The following is a 21,102-nucleotide window of genomic DNA, read 5'->3' as shown; positions in this document are numbered from 1 at the left end:
TTTGTCCAAAATACTGAAGCTCGCAACCCAAACGTCAAGGGTCCTCATACTTGCGAGTCCTAACACTAAACATTAAAAATGGTGAACATTGGACATAATTTCAAAAAACATCACAGTAAGGCTGTATGCCCACTATGCGTTTTTTAAGTGTTTCCGCAGCGGCAATTCCGCTGCAGAAACGCTTAAACGCTTGGTAGAAGGTCTGTCATGTTCCCCAATGATAATCCCATGTGCTGTGCACATGCTGCGGAAATTTCCGCTGCGGATTATCATTGCGGAAAAATCCGCAGCACTACCAATTATTTTGCGGAAGCGCGGCATGTTCGCCGCCATTGACTTACATTGGAACGCATGGAATCCGCATCATTGCATCTGCAGATGCGGAATCCATGCGTTTCAATGTGCGGATGGTACCCGGGTTTGGAGAAGAGGAGACTCTCCTCCGGACCCGGGTACCATAGAACCTGTAAAAAAAAGAATAAAATAAAAAATATACATTATACTTACCTTCTGATGGCCCCCGGTGTCCTTAGCTATGCGTCTTGGCTTGCTGGCAGCTCACGATGGTCTGAAAAGGACCTGCCATGACGTCAATTAGTCATGTGAGGGGTCACGCGACCGCTGACGATGGCAGGTCCTTTAGTCTACCGCGAGCTGCCGGCAAGCCAGGATGCATCGGATAAAGACACCGGGGGCCATCAGAAGGTAAGTATATATTTATTTTTTACCATTCTTTCGGTCACACTATATAAATCCATGCCGGTTGCATGGATTTATATAGTGTGACCAAGTTGTCAAGCACTTTCCAAGTGATTTTAAAATCGCTTGGAAAGCGCTTGACAACCCGCATGCGGAAATGCTTGTGAAGAACGCTTCACTTCCGTACAATCCGCATACGTTTTTTCTGCCAAGGAGATGCAGAAACGCTCAGGAAAAAATCCAGAGCATTTCTGCATCGTGGGCACATAGCCTAAAAGATAATGCCTTACCAACACCAGGTCAGTTTACCAATGCACTGCAGGATGCAGCAAGCCTCAATGATAAAGGCGGGGCCAGCACATGTGCCAAATACTGATGCAGACAGCCACTCACTAACCTACCATTTCATGGAGGGAGTGGCTGTGTAGTATTATACATGCACACCGATGGAGTCTGCATAGGGCGCCTATTGATGACGCCCATACTATTAGGCTGTGTGCCCACGATGCGTTTTTAATGATTTTCCGCAGCGTTTTTGCATGTAGAAGGGCAGCAATGTTCCCCAATGATAATCCGCAAATTTAATTTCCGGTGCGGATTATCATTGCGGAAAAAACGCAGCACTACCAATTATTTTGCGGAAGCGCTGCGTTTTCGCTGCAATTGACTTGCATTAGTACGCGCCAATTCCGAAAGACTGCATCTATACTTGCGTAATTGGCACGTTCTAATGTGCGGATAGTACCCAGTTGTGGAGGACAGGAGACTCTCCTCCACACCCAGGTACCATTAAAAAAGCTGTAAAAAAAAGAAGAATAAAATAAAAAATAAATATATACTTACCTTCTGGCGGCCCGCAGTGCAGTCCTCCTTGCTTCCCGGCACTTAGCGATGGAATGAAGGACCTGCTCTGATGTCAGAGTCATGTGACGGGTCACACGACGCTGACGTTGGCAGGTCCTTCAGTCTACCACTGCCGGCGGCCGGGACCGAGCGAAGGAAGACAGCGCAGGCCATCGGAGGGTAAGTATAGATTTATTTTTTTACATTCTCTCAGGTCACACTATATAAATCCATGCTGGTTGCATGGACTTATATAGTGTGACCAAGTTGACAAGCACTTTCCAAGTGATGCTAAAATTGCTTGGAAAGCGCTTGTCAACCCGCATGCGGAAACGCAAGTGAAGAACGCTTCACTTCCGCATGTCCCTGGCAGGAAAAAGACATGTACAATCCGCATGCATTTTTTTCTGCAAGGGAGATGCAGAAACGCTCAGGAAAAAATCCTGAGCATTTCTGCATCGTGGGCACATAGCCTTAGATCAGACGGGCTGCCAAGCACTATATACATGCAAGCACACAAGACATATGCCCCAATTCACCCAGCCAACACTAAAGAGGCCTGGTGGGGTATTTATCATGTGGTGTATTTATCTTATACACTATTTTTAATCTTTTTTGCACATTTTTTTGCACTGTGCACCCGCCCTATGCAGACTCCATCGGTGTGCATGTATAATACTACACAGTCACCCCCTCCATGAATTTGGTAGGTTAGTGAGTGGCTGTCTGCTTCAGTATTTTGCACATGTGCTGGCCCTGCCTTTATGATGCAGGCTTGCTGCATCCTGCAGTGCATTGGCAATCTGACCTGGTGTGGGTAAGGTATTATCTTTTACTGTGATGTTTTTTGAAATTATGTCCAGTGTTCACCAATAGAACCTTTGCACGATCCGTTCCTGCGTTTTAACCACTCCCAGATGTCCCCCCAAGACATGTGAATGGGCCATGTCCAACACCTTCCGTCTAAAGGGGCCCGGCACTATTAACTGCTCCACACTCTCCTCCCTCACTTTCTTGACCCGGTACAACAACTCCTTACTCATCATAAAATGGGGAAACCTTGTGTCAGTCCCTGACTCCTGTGCAACCCCATTTATAATAGTGACATTATTAAAGGCTTCCTTCAGAGTTAGGTCCCTATGTTGGGCTGACCCAAAATTCTCGCTGGTCACCCCTAACTCTGGAATTGCAGACTCAGGGGGCACTACCTCCTCATCCCCCACAAGGACACAAAAAGGAAACCTGTCTGACTCTGGGTGTGGTGATATCTCATTAGGGTTTTTTTTTCTTATCTGAGCCAGCGAACTCAGAACCCTTCCTCCACAGATCCCAAAACAAGCAAAAGTCCCAGCCTATAATAATAGGGTGCAACAAGTCCTGAACGACGCCGACCTCGTGGGACTCTGTACCGTGGGCCATTTCAATGTCCACTCTGGCCCGTAGGGTAGTCTTTAGCATCACCATGAATGCGCTGAACGCCGACTTTTTTCCCCGGGATAATTTGGAGGGGGTCACCAGGCTCCCGGAGTCTAGCAGTGCCGTTACTTCCCATCTGTTCACCTTCATGTGACATGCTTGTGGCCCCTCGCTGGGTGGACAGTTCACCCTGCAGGCCGGATAAGCATAATATGAACAACGTTGTCCTATGCTGCAGTCCATCGGCTCAAGGGTCAGGGGATGACGGGCGGCTATATGGCCTGGGCCGTGGCACCGCCAGAAAACAACATCACCTGTATGGACCTTGGGCACCACCTCCCTCGTCCATTTGGACCTTGGAAGTCCCACCACCTTTTGGGCCTGCACCCCCTGTTGGGAACTCCAGCATGTAGTGGGCTGCCTTCCCAAGGAACCTTCAACCCCCTGGTATCTCTCGATCAGTCCGACCAGTTAATCCGCATACCGGGGATCACCCTGGGCAACCCAAGGCTGTATGGGCCTCGGCAGGGAGTGCACAAACCGGTCCATCACCACCCACTCTACCATCTGCGCAGGCATTGAGGACTCTGGCTGCAGCCACTTCTGGACCAGGTGCAGCAGGTCAAACATTTGGGACAGAGGTGGTTTGTTCTGGTGATACGAACCCACTGTGCCCTGATAGTCATTGTCAACCCCAAGCGTGCGAGAATCTCACTTTTTAGCTTGCCATACTCTTTGGCATCCTGCAAAGCTAAATCATAGTACGCCTACTAGGCGTACTTCTGGGGCTCTCCAAGTCAAGTATGGCGACAATACCTCTGCCCACTGCTCTTGTGGAAATTTCTCCCTCTCGGCCACCCTTTGAAACACCATCAGGAAGGTCTCAACGTCATCCCCCGGGGTCATTTTCTGCAAAGCCCATCATACCGCCTTCCGGACATGGGAGTCCTCAGTCGGACCTGGGGTTGGAGCGCTCATCCTGTCCTGGATGGCGGTTGCCAGAAGCTGCATCTGCTGACGTTGTTTCTGCTAGTGCTGCTGGATCTGCTGTAACTACAGCCTGTTGGTCTCCTGTTGATGCTGCTGCGTCTGGACCAGGTGCTTCAGCAGGTCCTCCATTTCGTCTGGCGATGCTTGCTGGCTTGCGACAGACTTCACCCAGGGCATGCAGTCCATCCTGTAGCAGTCACACGTCTCTGCTGGTAATGCTACCCGCAAGTCTAACACTAATTGTGGAGGTTTTACTCACTTGGGTGTGACAGGAGGAAAACAGGAGGCATGTTCCTTTAAAAGTTCATGTGGGTTTATTGCTTCATAAACCCAGAAGCCAAACAGAAAAGAAAATAGCCTTTAGATCAGGCAAACAAAGTAAATGTCTTTAGCAGGTCTCTGCTCAGCCAGGCCTGTGTGGCACACAAGCTGGGGTAGCGTCCAGTGTCCTGGCTTGGTCTGAAGACAAACATACACAGGAGGCCTTCTCCCTCCAAACACACAGACCATGTGCCAAACAACAGCCTCCATTTTATAGGCTGTTAACCACACCCAGAGGTGTGGTATGTGGGGGGTAGCTGGACACGTCCATTCTCTCCTAGCTACCCGTAACCCGGCTCCCAGATGCACCAAACGATCCTCTTAGTGCTTATCTGCCCTAGAGAAACACTCCGGGTTACATCACACAGACCAGCCATCTCTGTGACACATGCCTCCCATTGACTACACAACCATTAACCAACTTAGAATACTTAGATACATATCTGGTTTTATGATTACCCCACGGCTGATGAAAGGGAATCTGTCACCCCCTGGAACTTATCTGACCTCTAATATTGGCATACAGGTGATAGAAATGTGAATCTATACATACCTTTATGCCTCATATTCGAGGTCTGTTTGCTGAGAAATGGCTTTTTATTCAGTGAAGATTCTGATGCTTGCTGGCCTTGGGGAGTGGATTCCCTTTAATAAATACTCACTTAGCCCCATTCTTCGTGCAGATACTAATAAATACAGGACCTATGAGATTTTTACCATATGATAGTTGGATAGTTAGGGGTGTATCATCCATAGCAGCAGCCCACAGGGCCACTATGGTGCCCGTTAAAAAAACACAGAATTTGAGCTTGGTTTAAGTTGGTATCCATGCAGCACATAAATGCTTGTTTACTATGGCCATAAATGAGAAAAAAACTATAAGAAGAAAAATTATCTTAAACCCTGCTGTAAATAAATAAATAAAAAGCAAAAGTGCATTTAAATAAAATAGGGTTCCTAATAACACTGTTTTTGATCAAAAATAGCATGAAAGCTATCCCACCATGGTAAAATGAACCCATTCTGGATAGTCCTACTCTGCTTAATATTAAAAAACTTACCATGTATCAAAGCCTCAAACTTCTGTGTGTGAATCAGACATGAGAACTAACGTGATAGAAGATTACAGTCCGGGGAAGACGGGAAACATTCATATAGACGACCGGTGGAGATGTAGTCAGTGAAGAACTCTGGCTAAATATGTTTGTAGAGCCGTAGTAGAAGATGAAGATGACGTCGTCCTCCTCATGAAGTAGTTATTTCTCATGTCACGTGTAATGAATGTCTCCTGCAGTATTGCTAATGCCGATTGCAGTGTCGGTAAATGAGACGAGAATTAGCTTTATGGAAGATGAGTCTTTGAGAAACGTATTCAGCTACAGACTCCAAGGAAGAAACTGCTTGTTGTCTGTGGCCTAAAATATATAGGTTTTATTACTAGATGTAAAGCAGAAAACGAAATACTGTAAAATAATAAATCTCATATGTTTCCCCTTATTATCTCCAGTAATTGTATTATTACACAATATCAGATCCTCTCAGTGAAGATCTTCTATTTAAGAGAATTTTCCTTATGGACCCATCAAAGATGGATATGGATAGAGACAAGATGGCAGAGAGGATATTACACCTCACCCTAGAGATCCTCTTCCGTCTTACTGGAGAGGTGAGAGATTCTGATGACGTCACATTACATCAATTTTATCTATGGGAATAACAGATGGACAGAACTGGAGAGGTGAGGACTCTGGAAATGTCTGAAGTGAGATTTATTTATATGTCTTTCCATAACCAGGATTACATATTAGTGAAGACCTCTAGTGAGCGCTGTCAGGACCCTGTGTCTGAGGGATGGGAAAGACCCCTGAGCCCAATCACAGGGGCTCCACCTCACCCCCTGATACATGAGGATATCAATGACCAGAAGATCGTAGAACTCACCTACATGATGATTGAGCTGCTGACTGGAGAGGTAACACTGCTGGGACATTATACAGTAACGCTATGAAGGAATCAGGGGGATGACGGTATCATTGTATGTGTCAGGTTCCTATAAGGTGTCAGGATGTCGCCGTCTATTTCTCCATGGAGGAGTGGGAGTATTTAGAAGGACACAAAGATCTGTACAAAGACGTCATGATGGAGGTTCCTCAGCTCCTCACATCATCAGGTAATAGACAGGACTAAATACACACGGCCTATAATTATCTGTATGTAAAGAATAAATTCCGTCCCTGTATGTGTTTCTTCCAGAGCTATCCAGTAAGAGGACAACACCAGACAGATGTCCCCATTCTTTTCTTCCACAGGACTGTAAACAAGAAGATCCCAATGTTCCTCAGGATCATCAGGTAGATGGAGAGAAGGTGTCATGAGATCTCCCCTATGATGTGTAGACGGCTGTGAAGGTCTTGTGTTCAGTCTTGTTTTATCCACCAGTATTATGTGTTTTCTATTTGTGTAATGAGAACGGTGGAGATGACAGGATTAGAGCTGATCATAGATGTGACTTCTCCATCTGTCTGTGACTTTTACAATATTTGTTTCAGGGTGAAGATCTCACCCATATTAATACTATAGAGGCATATGTGAGGGGTGATGAGTGGTGTAAAGAGGAGATTCCTACATGTGACTACCCAGGTGAGTAGTGACCACTAAATGCAGAGAAGTTACAGATTCTTCTCAGTCACCGGCTGTGGCTGCTTTATCGGTGGTGTAGTCCGGCCGTATCACAATCATATGATCACCATTTTGCCTCTAGACCACAACATTCTCTTCCACCCAAAACTGTTCAAATGATTTTGGGCATTGAAACCCTTTTCCATAGAACTTACAACCTGGAGGATCCACCTACTCACTGTGATTAGGAGACGTTACCTGCCCAGATCTGTAAACCACAAAGCCAGAAAATCACTTAAAAAATATTATGATGGGCCTGTAAGAGAAAGTGGAGGGTAATGATGCTGTTGGCTTCCTAGAACCCTGATATCTTATTGGATGAATCTACCTTTCTCCCTTCTGTTTTGCTGAATGTGCTCATATGGTCCCTACAAGACCAGGTCCAGTCTTTCTGGCCAAACTTCACTTTTATGATCGACAACATTAAATGTGCAGTGAGGCCAAGTGTGAATTTCTGTACAATAACAACAGAGTTTCCCTTTATCCTGACTTTTCAATTTCTTTTAAAACCGACTAATTTCAAACCAAATTGTGATAAACTACACAAAAAAAAACATTACACATGTGACCCGGTGTATCTTTAAGCTAAATTTAAGACTCCTCATCTCTTCACTATTATAAAAAGTTCTCTTTAAATGTCAATATTTCTTGAAACTCATCTGACAGAAAATATTGTCCCTTACGATAGTTTAGATTGCCAAGAGCCACCGAGCCCCATACTCTAATTACCCCAGAGAGGTTTCACCACTAGTTACTCACTACTTACTGATGGAGACTGTTGAGTTTGATCATTTCAGTAGATGTGTTATGGTCTATACTCACAGTTTTGACTATAGTAGTTAGTGCCCAAAATAGTCTGATTTCACCCCTTCCTGCAGCCAGTTTTGTGTTCCTATCTGGGCCCATTTTTCAAATCTGACGTGTGCCACTTTATATGGTGACTAGCTACTGAACTCGTTCTACGCCCGGGTGGTGAGCATTTTTATTGGTATATGGTCTCCCATGCTGGTATGTGTGGTATGTGCTGCCCCCCTCCTGGTATTTGTGCTGCCCCCATCCTGTCCCCACCATCTTATCCTGGTATGCATGGCACCCTCATCCCCAATCCAGGTATGCGTGGTACCCCATCCCTCATCCCCAATCGCGGTATGCTTGGCTCCCCTCATCCCCAATCGCGGTATGCTTGGCTCCCCTCATCCCCAATCGCGGTATGCTTGGCTCCCCTCATCCCCAATCGCGGTATGCGTGGCTCCCCTCATCCCCAATCGCGGTATGCGTGGCCCCCCTCATCCCCAATCGCGGTATGCTTGGCTCCCCTCATCCCCAATCGCGGTATGCGTGGCTCCCCTCATCCCCAATCGCGGTATGCATGGCTCCCCTCATCCCCAATCGCGGTATGAGTGGCTCCCCTCATCCCCAATCGCGGTATGCGTGGCTCCCCTCATCCCCAATCGCGTTATGCGTGGCCCCCCTCATCCCCAATCGCGTTATGCGTGGCTCCCCTCACCCCCAGTCCCGGTATGCGTGGCTCCCCTCACCCCCAGTCCCGGTATGCGTGGCTCCCCTCACCCCCAATCCCAGTATGCGTGGCTCCCCTCACCCCCAATCCTGGTATACGTGGTACCCCTCACCCCACAATCCTGGTATATGCATGGTCCCCTCACCCCACAATCCTGGTATATGCATGGTCCCCTCACCCCACAATCCTGGTATATGCATGGTCCCCTCACCCCACAATCCTGATATGTGTGGCCCCCTCATCCCTTCCACACTGTACACACAAACAAAAAAAATAAACAGTTATACTCACCTTTCTTCTCTGTACTCCAGCGCTGCAGCGTCCTGTTCTGCCGTAGGCCGGGGGAGGAGAGTGGCGTCATTTTGCTGAAGACACACTGTAAATGTGTCTTCAGTAAAATGGCAAAGGATAGCGCTATGTGCACGCGCCGATCCGACGCCTCACTCCGCCCCCTGTCTCCGGCCAGATTAGAGGCGCCGCGGCAACGCTCCTCCTGGTCAGGTAAGTATGCAAGTATGGCGCCGGAGATCGCGGTATGCGTTCAGTGTCTACACATACCGCGATCTCCGGCGCCATACACCTCCTCTTACCTGTAACGGCTGGATGCCTGCTTCTGTCTGGAGCCAGACTGCGCGTCACACATGCGCAGTCTATCGAGGCTTCGGACAGAGGGACTCTTAGCCGATTATATTATAGATAACTTTTGAATTCTTCACAAAGGATTATAGGAAACAAATGGACCTTACAAATAATATTCTAACTTCTCTTGAATCCGACAATCCCCTATATATGGTTGTACACTACTGTCTGGGCACATGGCAGGTTAAAAAGGGAAGGAGCGGCATTTAGCTATTTGAATGCAGATTTTGCTGGGATAGTGTGCAGACACAATGTATTGGGGACACTGTTCGTTGTCACCTGGCAGCTCAAAAGATGGCTACCACAAACAGGCTTGGCGCTATCTACTCCATTTTCCAGATCACAGGGTTTGCCTTGCTCATCATCCTTTAACCCCTCTTCATGTATTTGGACTTAGACAGAGACCCCCTAAGCTTGGGCCACAGTGTTACCTAATGTTCTGTGGTGTGAGATGGCAAGAAGAATAGTCAGATAGCCGGGTCAGAACATGGAGGTCAGAGAAAAGCCGTTAGCTGAGCACATAGGACTGAACCAGAGGAGAACAAGGCTGTATCTGGCAGCTTCCAGCAATATGCTTCCAGCTTTAGTAGGGTGCGGTGCTTTCCAGTTGGCTGAAGCAGGGAGCAGATTACTCCAGCTGGACAGCACACACACCCACACTGCCAGACTGGATGGTACTACAGGTCCCAGCAACCCTAATCTTAGTGGTTGGACAGAGCCTGCGCTGCCCAGAGCTTCTGGTTCTATCGTCTCCTCCATCACCAATGCCGCCTGCAGGGTGAATAAGGAGGTGAGAGAAGCAGACGTCGCAGGAGCAGATCCCAGAGGAGATGGGACACACCATTTACAGAAGCCCTAATGTGACCAAATTGCAGAAAACCAGAGCAGTAGAAATCCCCATAAAGTGACTCCATTTTGGAAATTATAACCCTCAGTGAATTATTCTATAGCAGTAGTGACTATTTTGACTCCACAGTCACTTTCTGGAAATTAGCACACAGTGGATGTTGGAGAGTGAAAATTACAAATATATAATTTCATTACCCAACACATAGTGCCCAGATTGTGCTCCAGGAGACACACACCGTAAATTAAGTGGGTTCTTCTCACTATAGTAATGTCAAATACATGGTTGCTGAGTGTGTTTTGGGCACACTGCAAGGCTCAGAAGCGAGGGGGAGATCTGACTTTGGGAGAGTGGATATTGCTGGATTGGTTTATGGAAGCCATGTTGCTTTTCAAAAGCCTTTGAACCACTAATGATGTGGAAACTTCTGTTTTTCCACTGACAGATGATGGACCTGAGTGGGGACTTGGTTTTTGTGAGATAAGTAGAAGTTTTTATTGATATTATTTTTGCCTACATAACATTGCTTGGTGGCTTTTTATTCCATATTTGGAGGCAGAATGAACAAACAGTTGAACACTACGATCCACTGGTTCATCCTATGAGGTTTTCTATTAGACTGTGAACTGTTATTGTCTTGGTGAATAATGATGGCTAACATAAGGCAAAATTTAAAAGAAATCACAGAAAAAGATACAGCCTTACCAACACAAATCATATAACAAATGCACTAGCAGGATGCCGCAGACCCCCATGATAAAGGTGGGGGCAGCGCAGGTGCAAAATACTGATGGAGCAACCACTCACAATCATACCAATTCATGGAGAGGATGGTTGCCTAGTATTAAAGATGCACACAGATGAAGCTTGAATAGGACGCCAGTCACACAGGTAGGTTTGATGCACAGTGTCTGACTTAGGATACTGATGATGTCCATACTATTACATCAGGAAGGCTGCCCAGCACTATATAAGTGCACCCCACATGGACAGACACCCCAGTACACCCAACCAACACTAAAATGCTAATGCATTTGTTATCTGATTTGGTGTTGGTAAGGCTGATTTTTTTCTGTGATGTTTTCTTGGTAGATAATGATACTTTTACATAAAGTACATTTTTACGGAGAGTTTAAGTAGAAATATTCAACATTATAAATTTTAAGGATGTGTTATTCATAAATAATAATTGGTTTTATTCTTGGCAGATGACTGTACCAGGAGATCAGAGGGACAGCTGACATCTTCAGTTTTTAAATCAGATGATTTTGAGATCACACAAGATACAATTGAAGTGAATGCCATTACTCCAGATATACCATCATCCCTTCACAGCAAAGATCTGTCATCTGATCATTTGAAACAGGTCCTGTCTTCTGATTCATTACCGACTACTAAGGAAAATCAAAGTCACAAAATAAGCATTAAAAAACAAATTGCTCCTAAAGCAAAGAAATCATTTTCATGTTCAGAATATGGAAATAGTTTTTCCCTCGAAAAGTCTTTTCTTAAACATCAAAACATTCACACAGCAGAGAATAGATTTTTTTTCTTTCAAGTGTGGGAATTTTTTTTAACCAGAATTTTGTTAATCACCAGAGAAGTCACACACAGAAGAAGCCATTTTCCTGTTCAGAAAGTGGAAAATGTTTTACTGAGAAATCAAGTTTAATCAAATATCAGAGAACTCACACAGGGGAGAAGCCTTTTTCCTGTTCAGAATGTGGGAAATGTTTTAGCCGGAAATCTCTGGTGCTTAACCAAACCTGAACTCACACAGTGGAGAAGCCTTTTTTCTGTTCAGACATGAAACCTAACGTGATGGAAGATTACAGTCCGGGGAAGATGGGAAACATTCATATACAGTCATGGCCAAAAGTATTGAGAATGACACCAAAATTATATTTTCACATGATCTTCTGGCCTCTGGTTTTTATTAGTGTTTGTCTGATGTTTATATCACATACAGAAATATAATTGCAATCATATTATGAGTACCAATAGGTTATATTGACAGTTAGAATGAGTTAATGCAACAAGTCAATATTTGAGGGTTGCCCCTTCTTCTTCAAGACCTCTGTAATTCTCCCTGGCATGCTCTCAATCAACTTTTGGACCAAATCCTGACTGATAGCAGTCCATTCTTGCATAATCAATGCTTGCATTTTGCCAGAATTTGTTGGTTTTTGTTTGTCCACCCGTCTCTTGATGATTGACCACAAGTTCTCAATGGGATTAAGATCTGGGGAGTTTCCAGGCCATGGACCCAAAATCTCTATGTTTTGTTCCATGAGCCATTTAGTTATCACCTTTGCTTTATGGCAAGGTGCTCCATCATGCTGGAAAAGGCATTGTTGGGCGCCAAACTGCTCTTGGACGGTTGGGAGAAGTTGCTCTTGGAGGACATTCTGGTACCATTCTTTATTCATGGCTGTGTTTTTAGGCAAGACTGTGAGTGAGCCGATTCCCTTGGCTGAGAAGCAACCCCACACATGAATGGTTTCAGGATGCTTTACAGTTGGCATGAGACAAGACTGGTGGTAGCGCTCACCTCTTCTTCTCCGAATAAGCTGTTTTCCAGATGTCCCAAACAATCGAAAAGGGGATTCATCAGAGAAAATGACTTTGCCCCAGTCCTCAGCAGTCCACTCCCTGTACCTTTTGTAGAATATCAGTCGGTCCCTGATGTTTTTTCTGGAGAGAAGTGGCTTCTTTGCTGCCCTCCTTGAAACCAGCCCTTGCTCAAAGAGTCTTCGCCTCACAGTGCGTGCAGAAGCACTCACACCAGCCTGCTGCCATTCCTGAGCAAGCTCGGCACTGCTGGTAGTCCGATCCCACAGCTGAAACAGTTTTAAGATACGGTCCTGGCGCTTGCTGGTCTTTCTTGGGCGCCTTGGAGCCTTTTTGACAACAATGGAAGCTCTCTCCTTGAAGTTCTTGATGATGCGATAGATTGTTGACTGAGGTGCAATCTTTGTAGCTGCGATACTCTTCCCTGTTAGGCCATTTTTGTGCAGTGCAATGATGGCTGCACGTGTTTCTTTAGAGATAACCATGGTTAACTGAAGAGAAACAATGATACCAAGAACCAGCCTCCTTTTAAAGTGTCCAGTGATGTCATTCTTACTTAATCATGACTGATTGATCGCCAGCCCTGTCCTCATCAACACCCACACCTGTGTTAATGGATCAATCACTAAAACGATGTTAGCTGCTCCTTTTAAGGCAGGACTGCAATGATGTTGAAATGTGTTTTGGGGGTTAAAGTTCATTTTCTGGGCAAATATTGACTTTGCAAGTACAGTAATTGCTGTTAAGCTGATCACTCTTTGACATTCAGGAGTATATGCAAATTGCCATTACAAAAAATGAAGCAGTAAACTTTGGAAAAATTACTATTTGTCTCATTCTCAATACTTTTGGCCATGACTGTAGACGGCCGGTGGAGATGTAATCAGTGAAGAAATCTGGCTAAATATGTTTCTAGAGCCGTAGTAGAAGATGAAGATGTCGTCCTCCTCATGAAGTAGTTATTTCTCATGTTACGTGTAATGAATATCTCCTGCAGTATTGCTAATGCCGATTGCAGTGTCGGTAAATGAGACGAGAATTAGCTTTATGGAAGATGAGTCTTTGAGAAATGTATTCAGCTACAGACTCCAAGGAAGAAACTGCTTGTTGTCTGTGGCCTAAAATATATAGGTTTTATTAGTAGATGTAAAGAAGAAAACTAAATACTGTAAAATAATAAATCTCCTCATATGTTTCCCTTGTTATCTCCAGTAATTGTATTATAACACAAGATTTTTATGATGTTACATCGGCTCATCATCTTCTCATTTAGGTCTCTACAATATCGGATCCTCTCAGTGAAGATCTTCTATTTAAGAGAATTTTCCTTATGGACCCATCAAAGATGGATATGGACAGAGACAAGATGGCGGAGAGGATATTCCACCTCAACCTAGAGATCCTCTTTCGGCTTACTGGAGAGGTGAGAGATTCTAATGACGTCACATTGCATCATTCTTATCTATGGGAATAACACATGGACAGAACTGGAGAGGTGAGGACTCTGGAAATGTCTGGAGTGAGATTGATTTATATGTCTTTCCATAACCAGGATTACATATTAGTGAAGACCTCTAGTGAGCGCTGTGAGGACCCTGTGTCTGAGGGATGGGAAAGACCCCTGAGCCCAATCACAGGGCATCCATCTCACCCCTTCATACTTGAGGACATCAATGACCAGAAGATCGTAGAACTCACCTACAAAATGATTGAGCTGCTGACTGGAGAGGTGGGACTGCTGGGACATTATACAGTAACGCTATGAAAGGATCGGTGGATGACGGTATCATTGTATGTGTCAGGTTCCTATAAGATGTCAGGATGTCACTGTCTATTTCTCCATGGAGGAGTGGGAGTATTTAGAAGGACACAAAGATCTGTACAAGGACGTCATGATGGAGGTTCCCCAGTCCCTCACATCACCAGGTAATAGACAGGACTGAATATACACGGCCTATAATTATCTGTATGTAAAGAATGAATTCAGTCCTGTATGTGTTTCCTCCAGATCTATCCAGTAAGAGGACAACACCAGACAGATGTCCCCATCCTCTTCTTCCTCAGGACTGTAAACAAGAAGATCCCAATGTTCCTCGGGATCATCAGGTAGATGGAGAGAAGGTGTCATGAGATCTCCCCTATGATGTGTAGACGGCTGTGAAGGTCTTGTGTTCAGTTTTGTTTTATCCACCAGTATTACGTGGTTTATACTTGTGTAAAGAGAACAGTGGAGATGTCAGGATTAGAGCTGATCATAGATGGGACTTCTCATCAGTCTGTGACTTTTATAATATTTGTTTCAGGGTGAAGATCTGCCCCATATTAATACTATAGAGTCATATGTGAGGAGTGATGAGCGGTGTAAAGAGGAGATTCCTACATATGACTACCCAGGTGAGTAGTAACCACTAAATGCAGAGAAGTCACAGTTTTATCTCAGTCACCGGCTGTGGCTGCTTTATCGGTGGTGTAGTCCGGCCGTATCACAATCATATGATCACCATTTTTCCTCTAGACCACAGCATTCTCCTCCACCCAAAACTGTTCAAATGATTTTGGGCATTGAAACCCTTTTCCATAGAACTTACAACCTGGAGGATCCACCTACTCACTGTGATTAGGAGACGTTACCTGCCCAGATCTGTAAACTACAAAGCCAGAAAATCACTTGAAGAAAAATATAATGATGGGCCTGTAAGAGAAAGCGGAGGGTAATGATGGTGTTCCTTCCTAGATCCCTGATATCTTATTGGATGAATCTACCTTCTCTCCCTTCTGTGCTGCTGAATGTGCTCATATGGTCCCTACAAGACCAGGTCCAGTCTTTCTGGCCGAACGTCACTTTTATGATCTACAACATTAAATGTGCAGTGAGGGCCAAGTGTGAATTTCTGTACAATAACAGCAGAGTTTCCCTTTATCCTGACTTTTCAGTTTCTTTTAAAACTGACTAACTTCAAACCAGATTGTGATAAACTAAAAAAAAAACATTACACCTGCGCCATGATAGATCTCTAAGCTAAATTTAAGACACCTCAGCTCTGCACTATTTTAAAAAGTTCTCTTTGAATGTCTAATATTTCTTCTTGAAACTCGTCTGACAGAAAATATTGTCCCTTATGATGGTTTAGATTCCCAAGAACCACCGAGCCCCATACTCCAATTACCCCAGAGAGGTTTCACCACTAGTTACTCACTACTTACTGATGGAGACTGTTGAGTTTGATCATTTCAGTAGATGTGTTATGGTCTATACTCACAGTTTTGACTATAGTAGTTAGTGCCCAAAATAGTCTGATTTAACCCCTTCCTGCAGCCAGTTTTGTGTTCCTATCTGGGCCCATTTTTCAAATCTGACATGTGTCACTTTATATGGTGATAACTTTGGAATTCTTCACAAAGGATAATAGGAAACAAATGGACCTTACAAATAATATTCCAACTTCTCTTGAATCTGACAATCCCCTATATACGGTTGTACACTACTGTCTGGGCACATGGCAGGTTAAGAAAGGAAGGAGCGGCATTTAGCTATTTGAAAGCAGATTTTGCTGGGATAGTTTGCAGACACAATGTATTGGGGACACTGTTCATGGTCACCTCGCAGCTCAAAAGATGGCTACCACAAACAGGCTTGGCGCTATATACTCCATTTTCCAGATCCCAGGGTTTGCCTTGCTCATCATCCTTTAACCACTCTACATGGATTTGGACTTAGACAGAGACCCCCTAAGCTTGGAACACAGTGTTACCTAATGTTCTGTGGTGTGAGATGGCAAGAAGAATAGTCAGATAGCCGGGTCAGAACATGGAGGTCAGAGAAAATACGAAACCACACAAAAGTAGTCAGTAAATGGGTCGGAGTCACAACAGGAAACAAATACACAAGCCGGGAGCTGAGCACAGAGGTCTGAACCAGAGGAGAACAAGGCTGTATCTGGCAGCTTCCGGCAATATGCTTCCAGCTTTAGTAGGGTGCGGTGCTCTCCAGTTGGCTGAAGCAGGGAGCAGATTACTCTAGTTGGACAGCACACACACCCATACTGCCAGACTGGATGGTACTACAGGTCCCAGGCACCCTAATCTTAGTGGCTGGACAGAGCCTGCGCCGCTGAGAGCTTCTGGTTCTGACATCTCCTCCATCACCAGCGCCGCCTGCAGGATGAATAAGACGGCGCCTGGTGAGAGAAGCAGACGTCGCAGGAGCAGATCCCAGAGGAGATGGGACACACCATTTACAGAAGCCCTAATGTGACCAAATTGCAGAAAACCTGAGCAGTAGAAATCCCCATAAAGTGACTTCATATTGGAAATTATAACTCTCAGTGAAATAATCTATAGGAGTAGTGACTATTTTGACTCCACAGGCACTTTCCGGAAATTAGCACGCAGTGGATGTTGGAGAGTGAAAATTACAAATATATAATTTCATTACCCAACACATAGTGTCCAGATTGTGCTCCAGGAGACACACACCGTAAATTAAGTGGGTTCTTCTCACTATAGTAATGTCAAATACATGGATGCTAAATGTGGTTTGGGCACACTGCAAGGCTCAGAAGCGAGGGGGAGATCTGACTTTGGGAGAGCGGATATTGCTGGATTGGTTTATGGAAGCCATGTTGTTTTTCAAGAGCCTTTGAGCCACTAATAATGTGGAAACCTCTGGTTTTCCACTGACAGATGATGGACCTGAGTGGGGACTTGTTTTTTGTGAGATGAGTAGAAGTTTTTATTGATATTATTTTTGCCTACATAACATTGCTTGGTGGCTTTTTATTGCATATTAGGGAGGCAGAATTAACAAACAGTTGAACACCACGCTCTACTGGTTCATCCTATGAGGTTTTCTATTAGACTGTGAACTGTTATTGTCTTGGTGAATAATGATGGCTAACATAGGGCAAAATAAAAAAAAATCACAGAAAAAGATACAGCCTTACCAACACAAATCATATAAGAAATGCACTAGCAGGATGCCGCAGACCCCCATGATAAAGGTGGGGGCAGCGCAGGTGCAAAATACTGATGGAGCAACCACTCACAATCGTACCAATTCATGAAGGGGGTGGTTGCCTAGTATTAAAGATGCACACAGATGAAGCTTGCATAGGACGCCAGTCACACAGGTAGGTGTGATGCACAGTGTCTGGCTTAGCCTAATGATGCCCATACTATTACATCAGGAAGGTTGCCCAGCACTATATAAGTGCACCCCACATGGACAGACACCCCAGTACACCCAACCAACACTAAAATGCTAATGCATTTGTTATCTGATTTGGTGTTGGTAAGGCTGATTTTTTTCTGTGATGTTTTCTTGGTAAATAATGATACTTTTACATAAAGTACATTTTTACAGAGAGTTTAAGTAGAAATATTCAACAATATAAATTTTAAGGATATGTTATTCATAAATAATAATTGGTTTTATTCTTGGCAGATGACTGTACCAGGAGATCAGGGGGACAGCTGACATCTTCAATTTTTAAATCAGTTGATCTTGAGATCCCACAGGATACAATTGAAGTGAATGCCATTACTCCAGATATACCATCATCCCTTCACAGCAAAGAGCTATCATCTGATCATTTGAAACAGGTCCTGTCTTCTGATTCATTACCGAATACTAAGAAAAATCAAAGTCACAAAATAAGCATTAAAAAACAAATTGCACCGAAAGCAAAGAAGCCATTTTCATGTTCAGAATATGGAAATAGTTTTTCCCTCGAAAAGTCTTTTCTTAAACATCAAAGCATTCACACAGCAGAGAATAGATTTTTTTGTTTCAAGTGTGGGAAATTTTTTAACCAGAAATCAGATCTTGTTAATCACCAGAGAAGTCACATAGAGGAGAAGCCATTTTCTTTTTCAGAAAGTGGAAAATGGTTTACAGAGAAATCAGGTTTAATCAAATATCAGAGAACTCACACAGGGGAGAAGCCTTATTCATGTTCAGAATGTGGGAAGTGTTTTAGCCGGAAATCAGATTTGGTTGAGCATAAGAGAACTCACACAGGGGAGAAGCCTTTTTCCTGTTCAGAATGTGGAAAATGTTTTAGATTGATATCAAGTTTTATCAGACATCAGAGAATTCACACAGGGGAGAAGCCTTTTTCCTGTTCAGAATGTGGAAAATGTTTTACACAGAAATCAACTCTTGTTATACATCAGAGAACTCACAAAGGGGAGAAGCCTTTTTCATGTTCAGAATGTGGGAAATGTTTTAACCGGAAATGGAGACTTGTTATACACCAGAGAACTCACACAGGGAAAATGCCTTTATCCTGTTCAGAATGTGGAAAATGTTTTAGATTGAAATCAAGTTTTATCAGCCATCAGAGAATTCACACAGGGGAGAAGCCTTTTTCCTGTTCAGAATGTGGAAAATGTTTCAGATTGAAATCAAGTTTTAGCAGACATCAGAGAACTCACACAGGGGAGAAGCCTTTTTCCTGTTCAGAATGTGGAAAATGTTTTAGATTGAAATCAAGTTTTATCAGCCATCAGAGAATTCACACAGGGGAGAAGCCTTTTTCCTGTTCAGAATGTGGAAAATGTTTTAGATTGAAATCAAGTTTTATCAGACATCAGAGAATTCACACAGGGGAGAAGCCTTTTTCCTGTTCAGAATGTGGAAAATGTTTTAGATTGAAATCAAGTTTTATCAGCCATCAGAGAATTCACACAGGGGAGAAGCCTTTTTCCTGTTCAGAATGTGGAAAATGTTTCAGATTGAAATCAAGTTTTAGCAGACATCAGAGAACTCACACAGGGGAGAAGCCTTTTTCCTGTTCAGAATGTGGAAAATGTTTTAGATTGAAATCAAGTTTTATCAGCCATCAGAGAATTCACACAGGGGAGAAGCCTTTTTCCTGTTCAGAATGTGGAAAATGTTTTAGATTGAAATCAAGTTTTATCAGACATCAGAGAATTCACACAGGGGAGAAGCCTTTTTCCTGTTCAGAATGTGGAAAATGTTTTAGATTGAAATCAAGTTTTATCAGCCATCAGAGAATTCACACAGGGGAGAAGCCTTTTTCCTGTTCAGAATGTGGAAAATGTTTTAGCCGGAAATCAGATTTGGTTAAGCATAAGAGAACTCACACAGGGGACAAGCCTTTTTCCTGTTCAGATTGTGGAAAATGTTTTAGCCGGAAATCAAATTTGGTTGAGCATAAGAGAACTCACACAGGGGAGACACCTTTTTCATGTTCAGAATGTGGGAAATGTTTTAGCTGGAAATCAGTTTTGGTTAAGCACCAGAGAATTCACACAGGGGAGAAGCCTTTTTCCTGTTCAGAATGTGGGAAATGTTTTAGCTGGAAATCAGTTTTGGTTACGCACAAGAGAAAGCACACAGGGGAGAAGCTTTTTTCCTGTTCAGAATGTGGGAAATGTTTTAGCTGGAAATCAGTTTTGGTTACGCACAAGAAAAATCACACAAGGGAGAAGCCTTTGTCCTGTTCAGAATGTGGGAAATGTTTTAGCTGGAAATCAGATTTGGTTAAGCACCAGAGAACTCACACAGGGGAGAAACCTTTTTCCTGTTCAGAATGTGGGAAATGTTTTGTGAAGAAATCATCACTTCTTAGTCACCAGAGAACTCACACAGACGAGAAGCCATTTTCATGTTCTTAATGCGGGAAATGTTTTACACGGAGATCAACTCTTAACAAACTTCAGAGACGTCACACAGGGGAGAAGCCTTTTTCATTTTTAACCGAAAATTATATCTTCATAAAGGGGTTGTCCACTACTAGACCAACTCCTTCTCATTCCTCATGTTTAGCCTTTTTAAAATAAAAACACTCATACGCACTTCCTGTTCTGGCGCAGTTCCATTGGTGTCACAACTCGCGTTTCCGTAAGGATGTTACATCACACAAGATTGTTACATCACACAATCCTGCTGCCAATCAACGCCACCTTTAGACGTATTGTACATCAACAGGAAGGACATGGCCTGGACACAGCATAAGAGAACGCACACACTGAGAGCACTCTCTTCAGACCATGTTCCTGGGGCAATTATAAGCAATTTACAGCCTCAAACATGACGTTCGATATGGGAAAGAAAGAAGAGATCGGAGGTTAATCTGAGGTCCTCCACCTCTGTCAGCATGTCTGGTATGCAGCGTTTCTTATGGAAGGTCTTATCTTCCTGCTCCGGAGCCATTACTGCCTCACCTCAGCGTGGAAAAAGAAGCAGTCTTAACCCTCATGATGCCAGACAGCTCCAGACTGTCAGTCCTGCACCAACTTCTCTCTTAATGTCGGCCTCACGAGAAAACAGCTCCACAAATCTCCCTGTACTCTCACCAAAGCCCACATACTGAGCAGTGCTTGCTTCACAGGGACATTTACCCCCCAGCCACAGGTTATTCTGATATGGGGAACAACATAACTTATTTGTATATTAGATTGCGTCTAGCCCTACTAAAGAAGATATGGAGTAATATAGTCAGAGGCTGGAGACCACATACAATACTGAAATACGTCCCCTCACTTCTATCCTGTCACAGCTTACTGACAAGTTACAGAGATTAGAGGATAATGTCCAAGTTAGAGGCCATCA

General features: G+C 44.0%; 1 protein-coding gene across 1 annotated transcript in view; it reads left to right on the top strand.

The window, feature by feature from the left end:
• Positions 1-20,345, top strand: part of LOC141198591 (uncharacterized) — a 37,971-nt gene extending 17,626 nt beyond the window's left edge. The window contains exons 4-15 of the mRNA XM_073663013.1: positions 5,777-5,935; positions 6,065-6,241; positions 6,316-6,439; positions 6,523-6,620; positions 6,819-6,909; positions 11,162-11,319; positions 13,798-13,947; positions 14,077-14,253; positions 14,327-14,450; positions 14,533-14,630; positions 14,828-14,918; positions 17,968-20,345. Of these exons, the coding sequence (XP_073519114.1) occupies positions 5,843-5,935; positions 6,065-6,241; positions 6,316-6,439; positions 6,523-6,620; positions 6,819-6,909; positions 11,162-11,319; positions 13,798-13,947; positions 14,077-14,253; positions 14,327-14,450; positions 14,533-14,630; positions 14,828-14,918; positions 17,968-20,165 (3,579 nt within the window). The 5' untranslated portion in view covers positions 5,777-5,842 and the 3' untranslated portion in view covers positions 20,166-20,345. The remainder of the gene's footprint in view (positions 1-5,776; positions 5,936-6,064; positions 6,242-6,315; positions 6,440-6,522; positions 6,621-6,818; positions 6,910-11,161; positions 11,320-13,797; positions 13,948-14,076; positions 14,254-14,326; positions 14,451-14,532; positions 14,631-14,827; positions 14,919-17,967) is intronic.
• Positions 20,346-21,102: the final 757 nt, after the last annotated feature.

Source organism: Phyllobates terribilis, unplaced genomic scaffold (assembly GCF_046119375.1).
Source record: "Phyllobates terribilis strain yellow unplaced genomic scaffold, ASM4611937v1 Scaffold_98__1_contigs__length_5973952, whole genome shotgun sequence".
Classification (NCBI taxonomy): domain Eukaryota; kingdom Metazoa; phylum Chordata; class Amphibia; order Anura; family Dendrobatidae; genus Phyllobates; species Phyllobates terribilis.
This window is presented reverse-complemented; position numbering and strand designations above follow the sequence as displayed.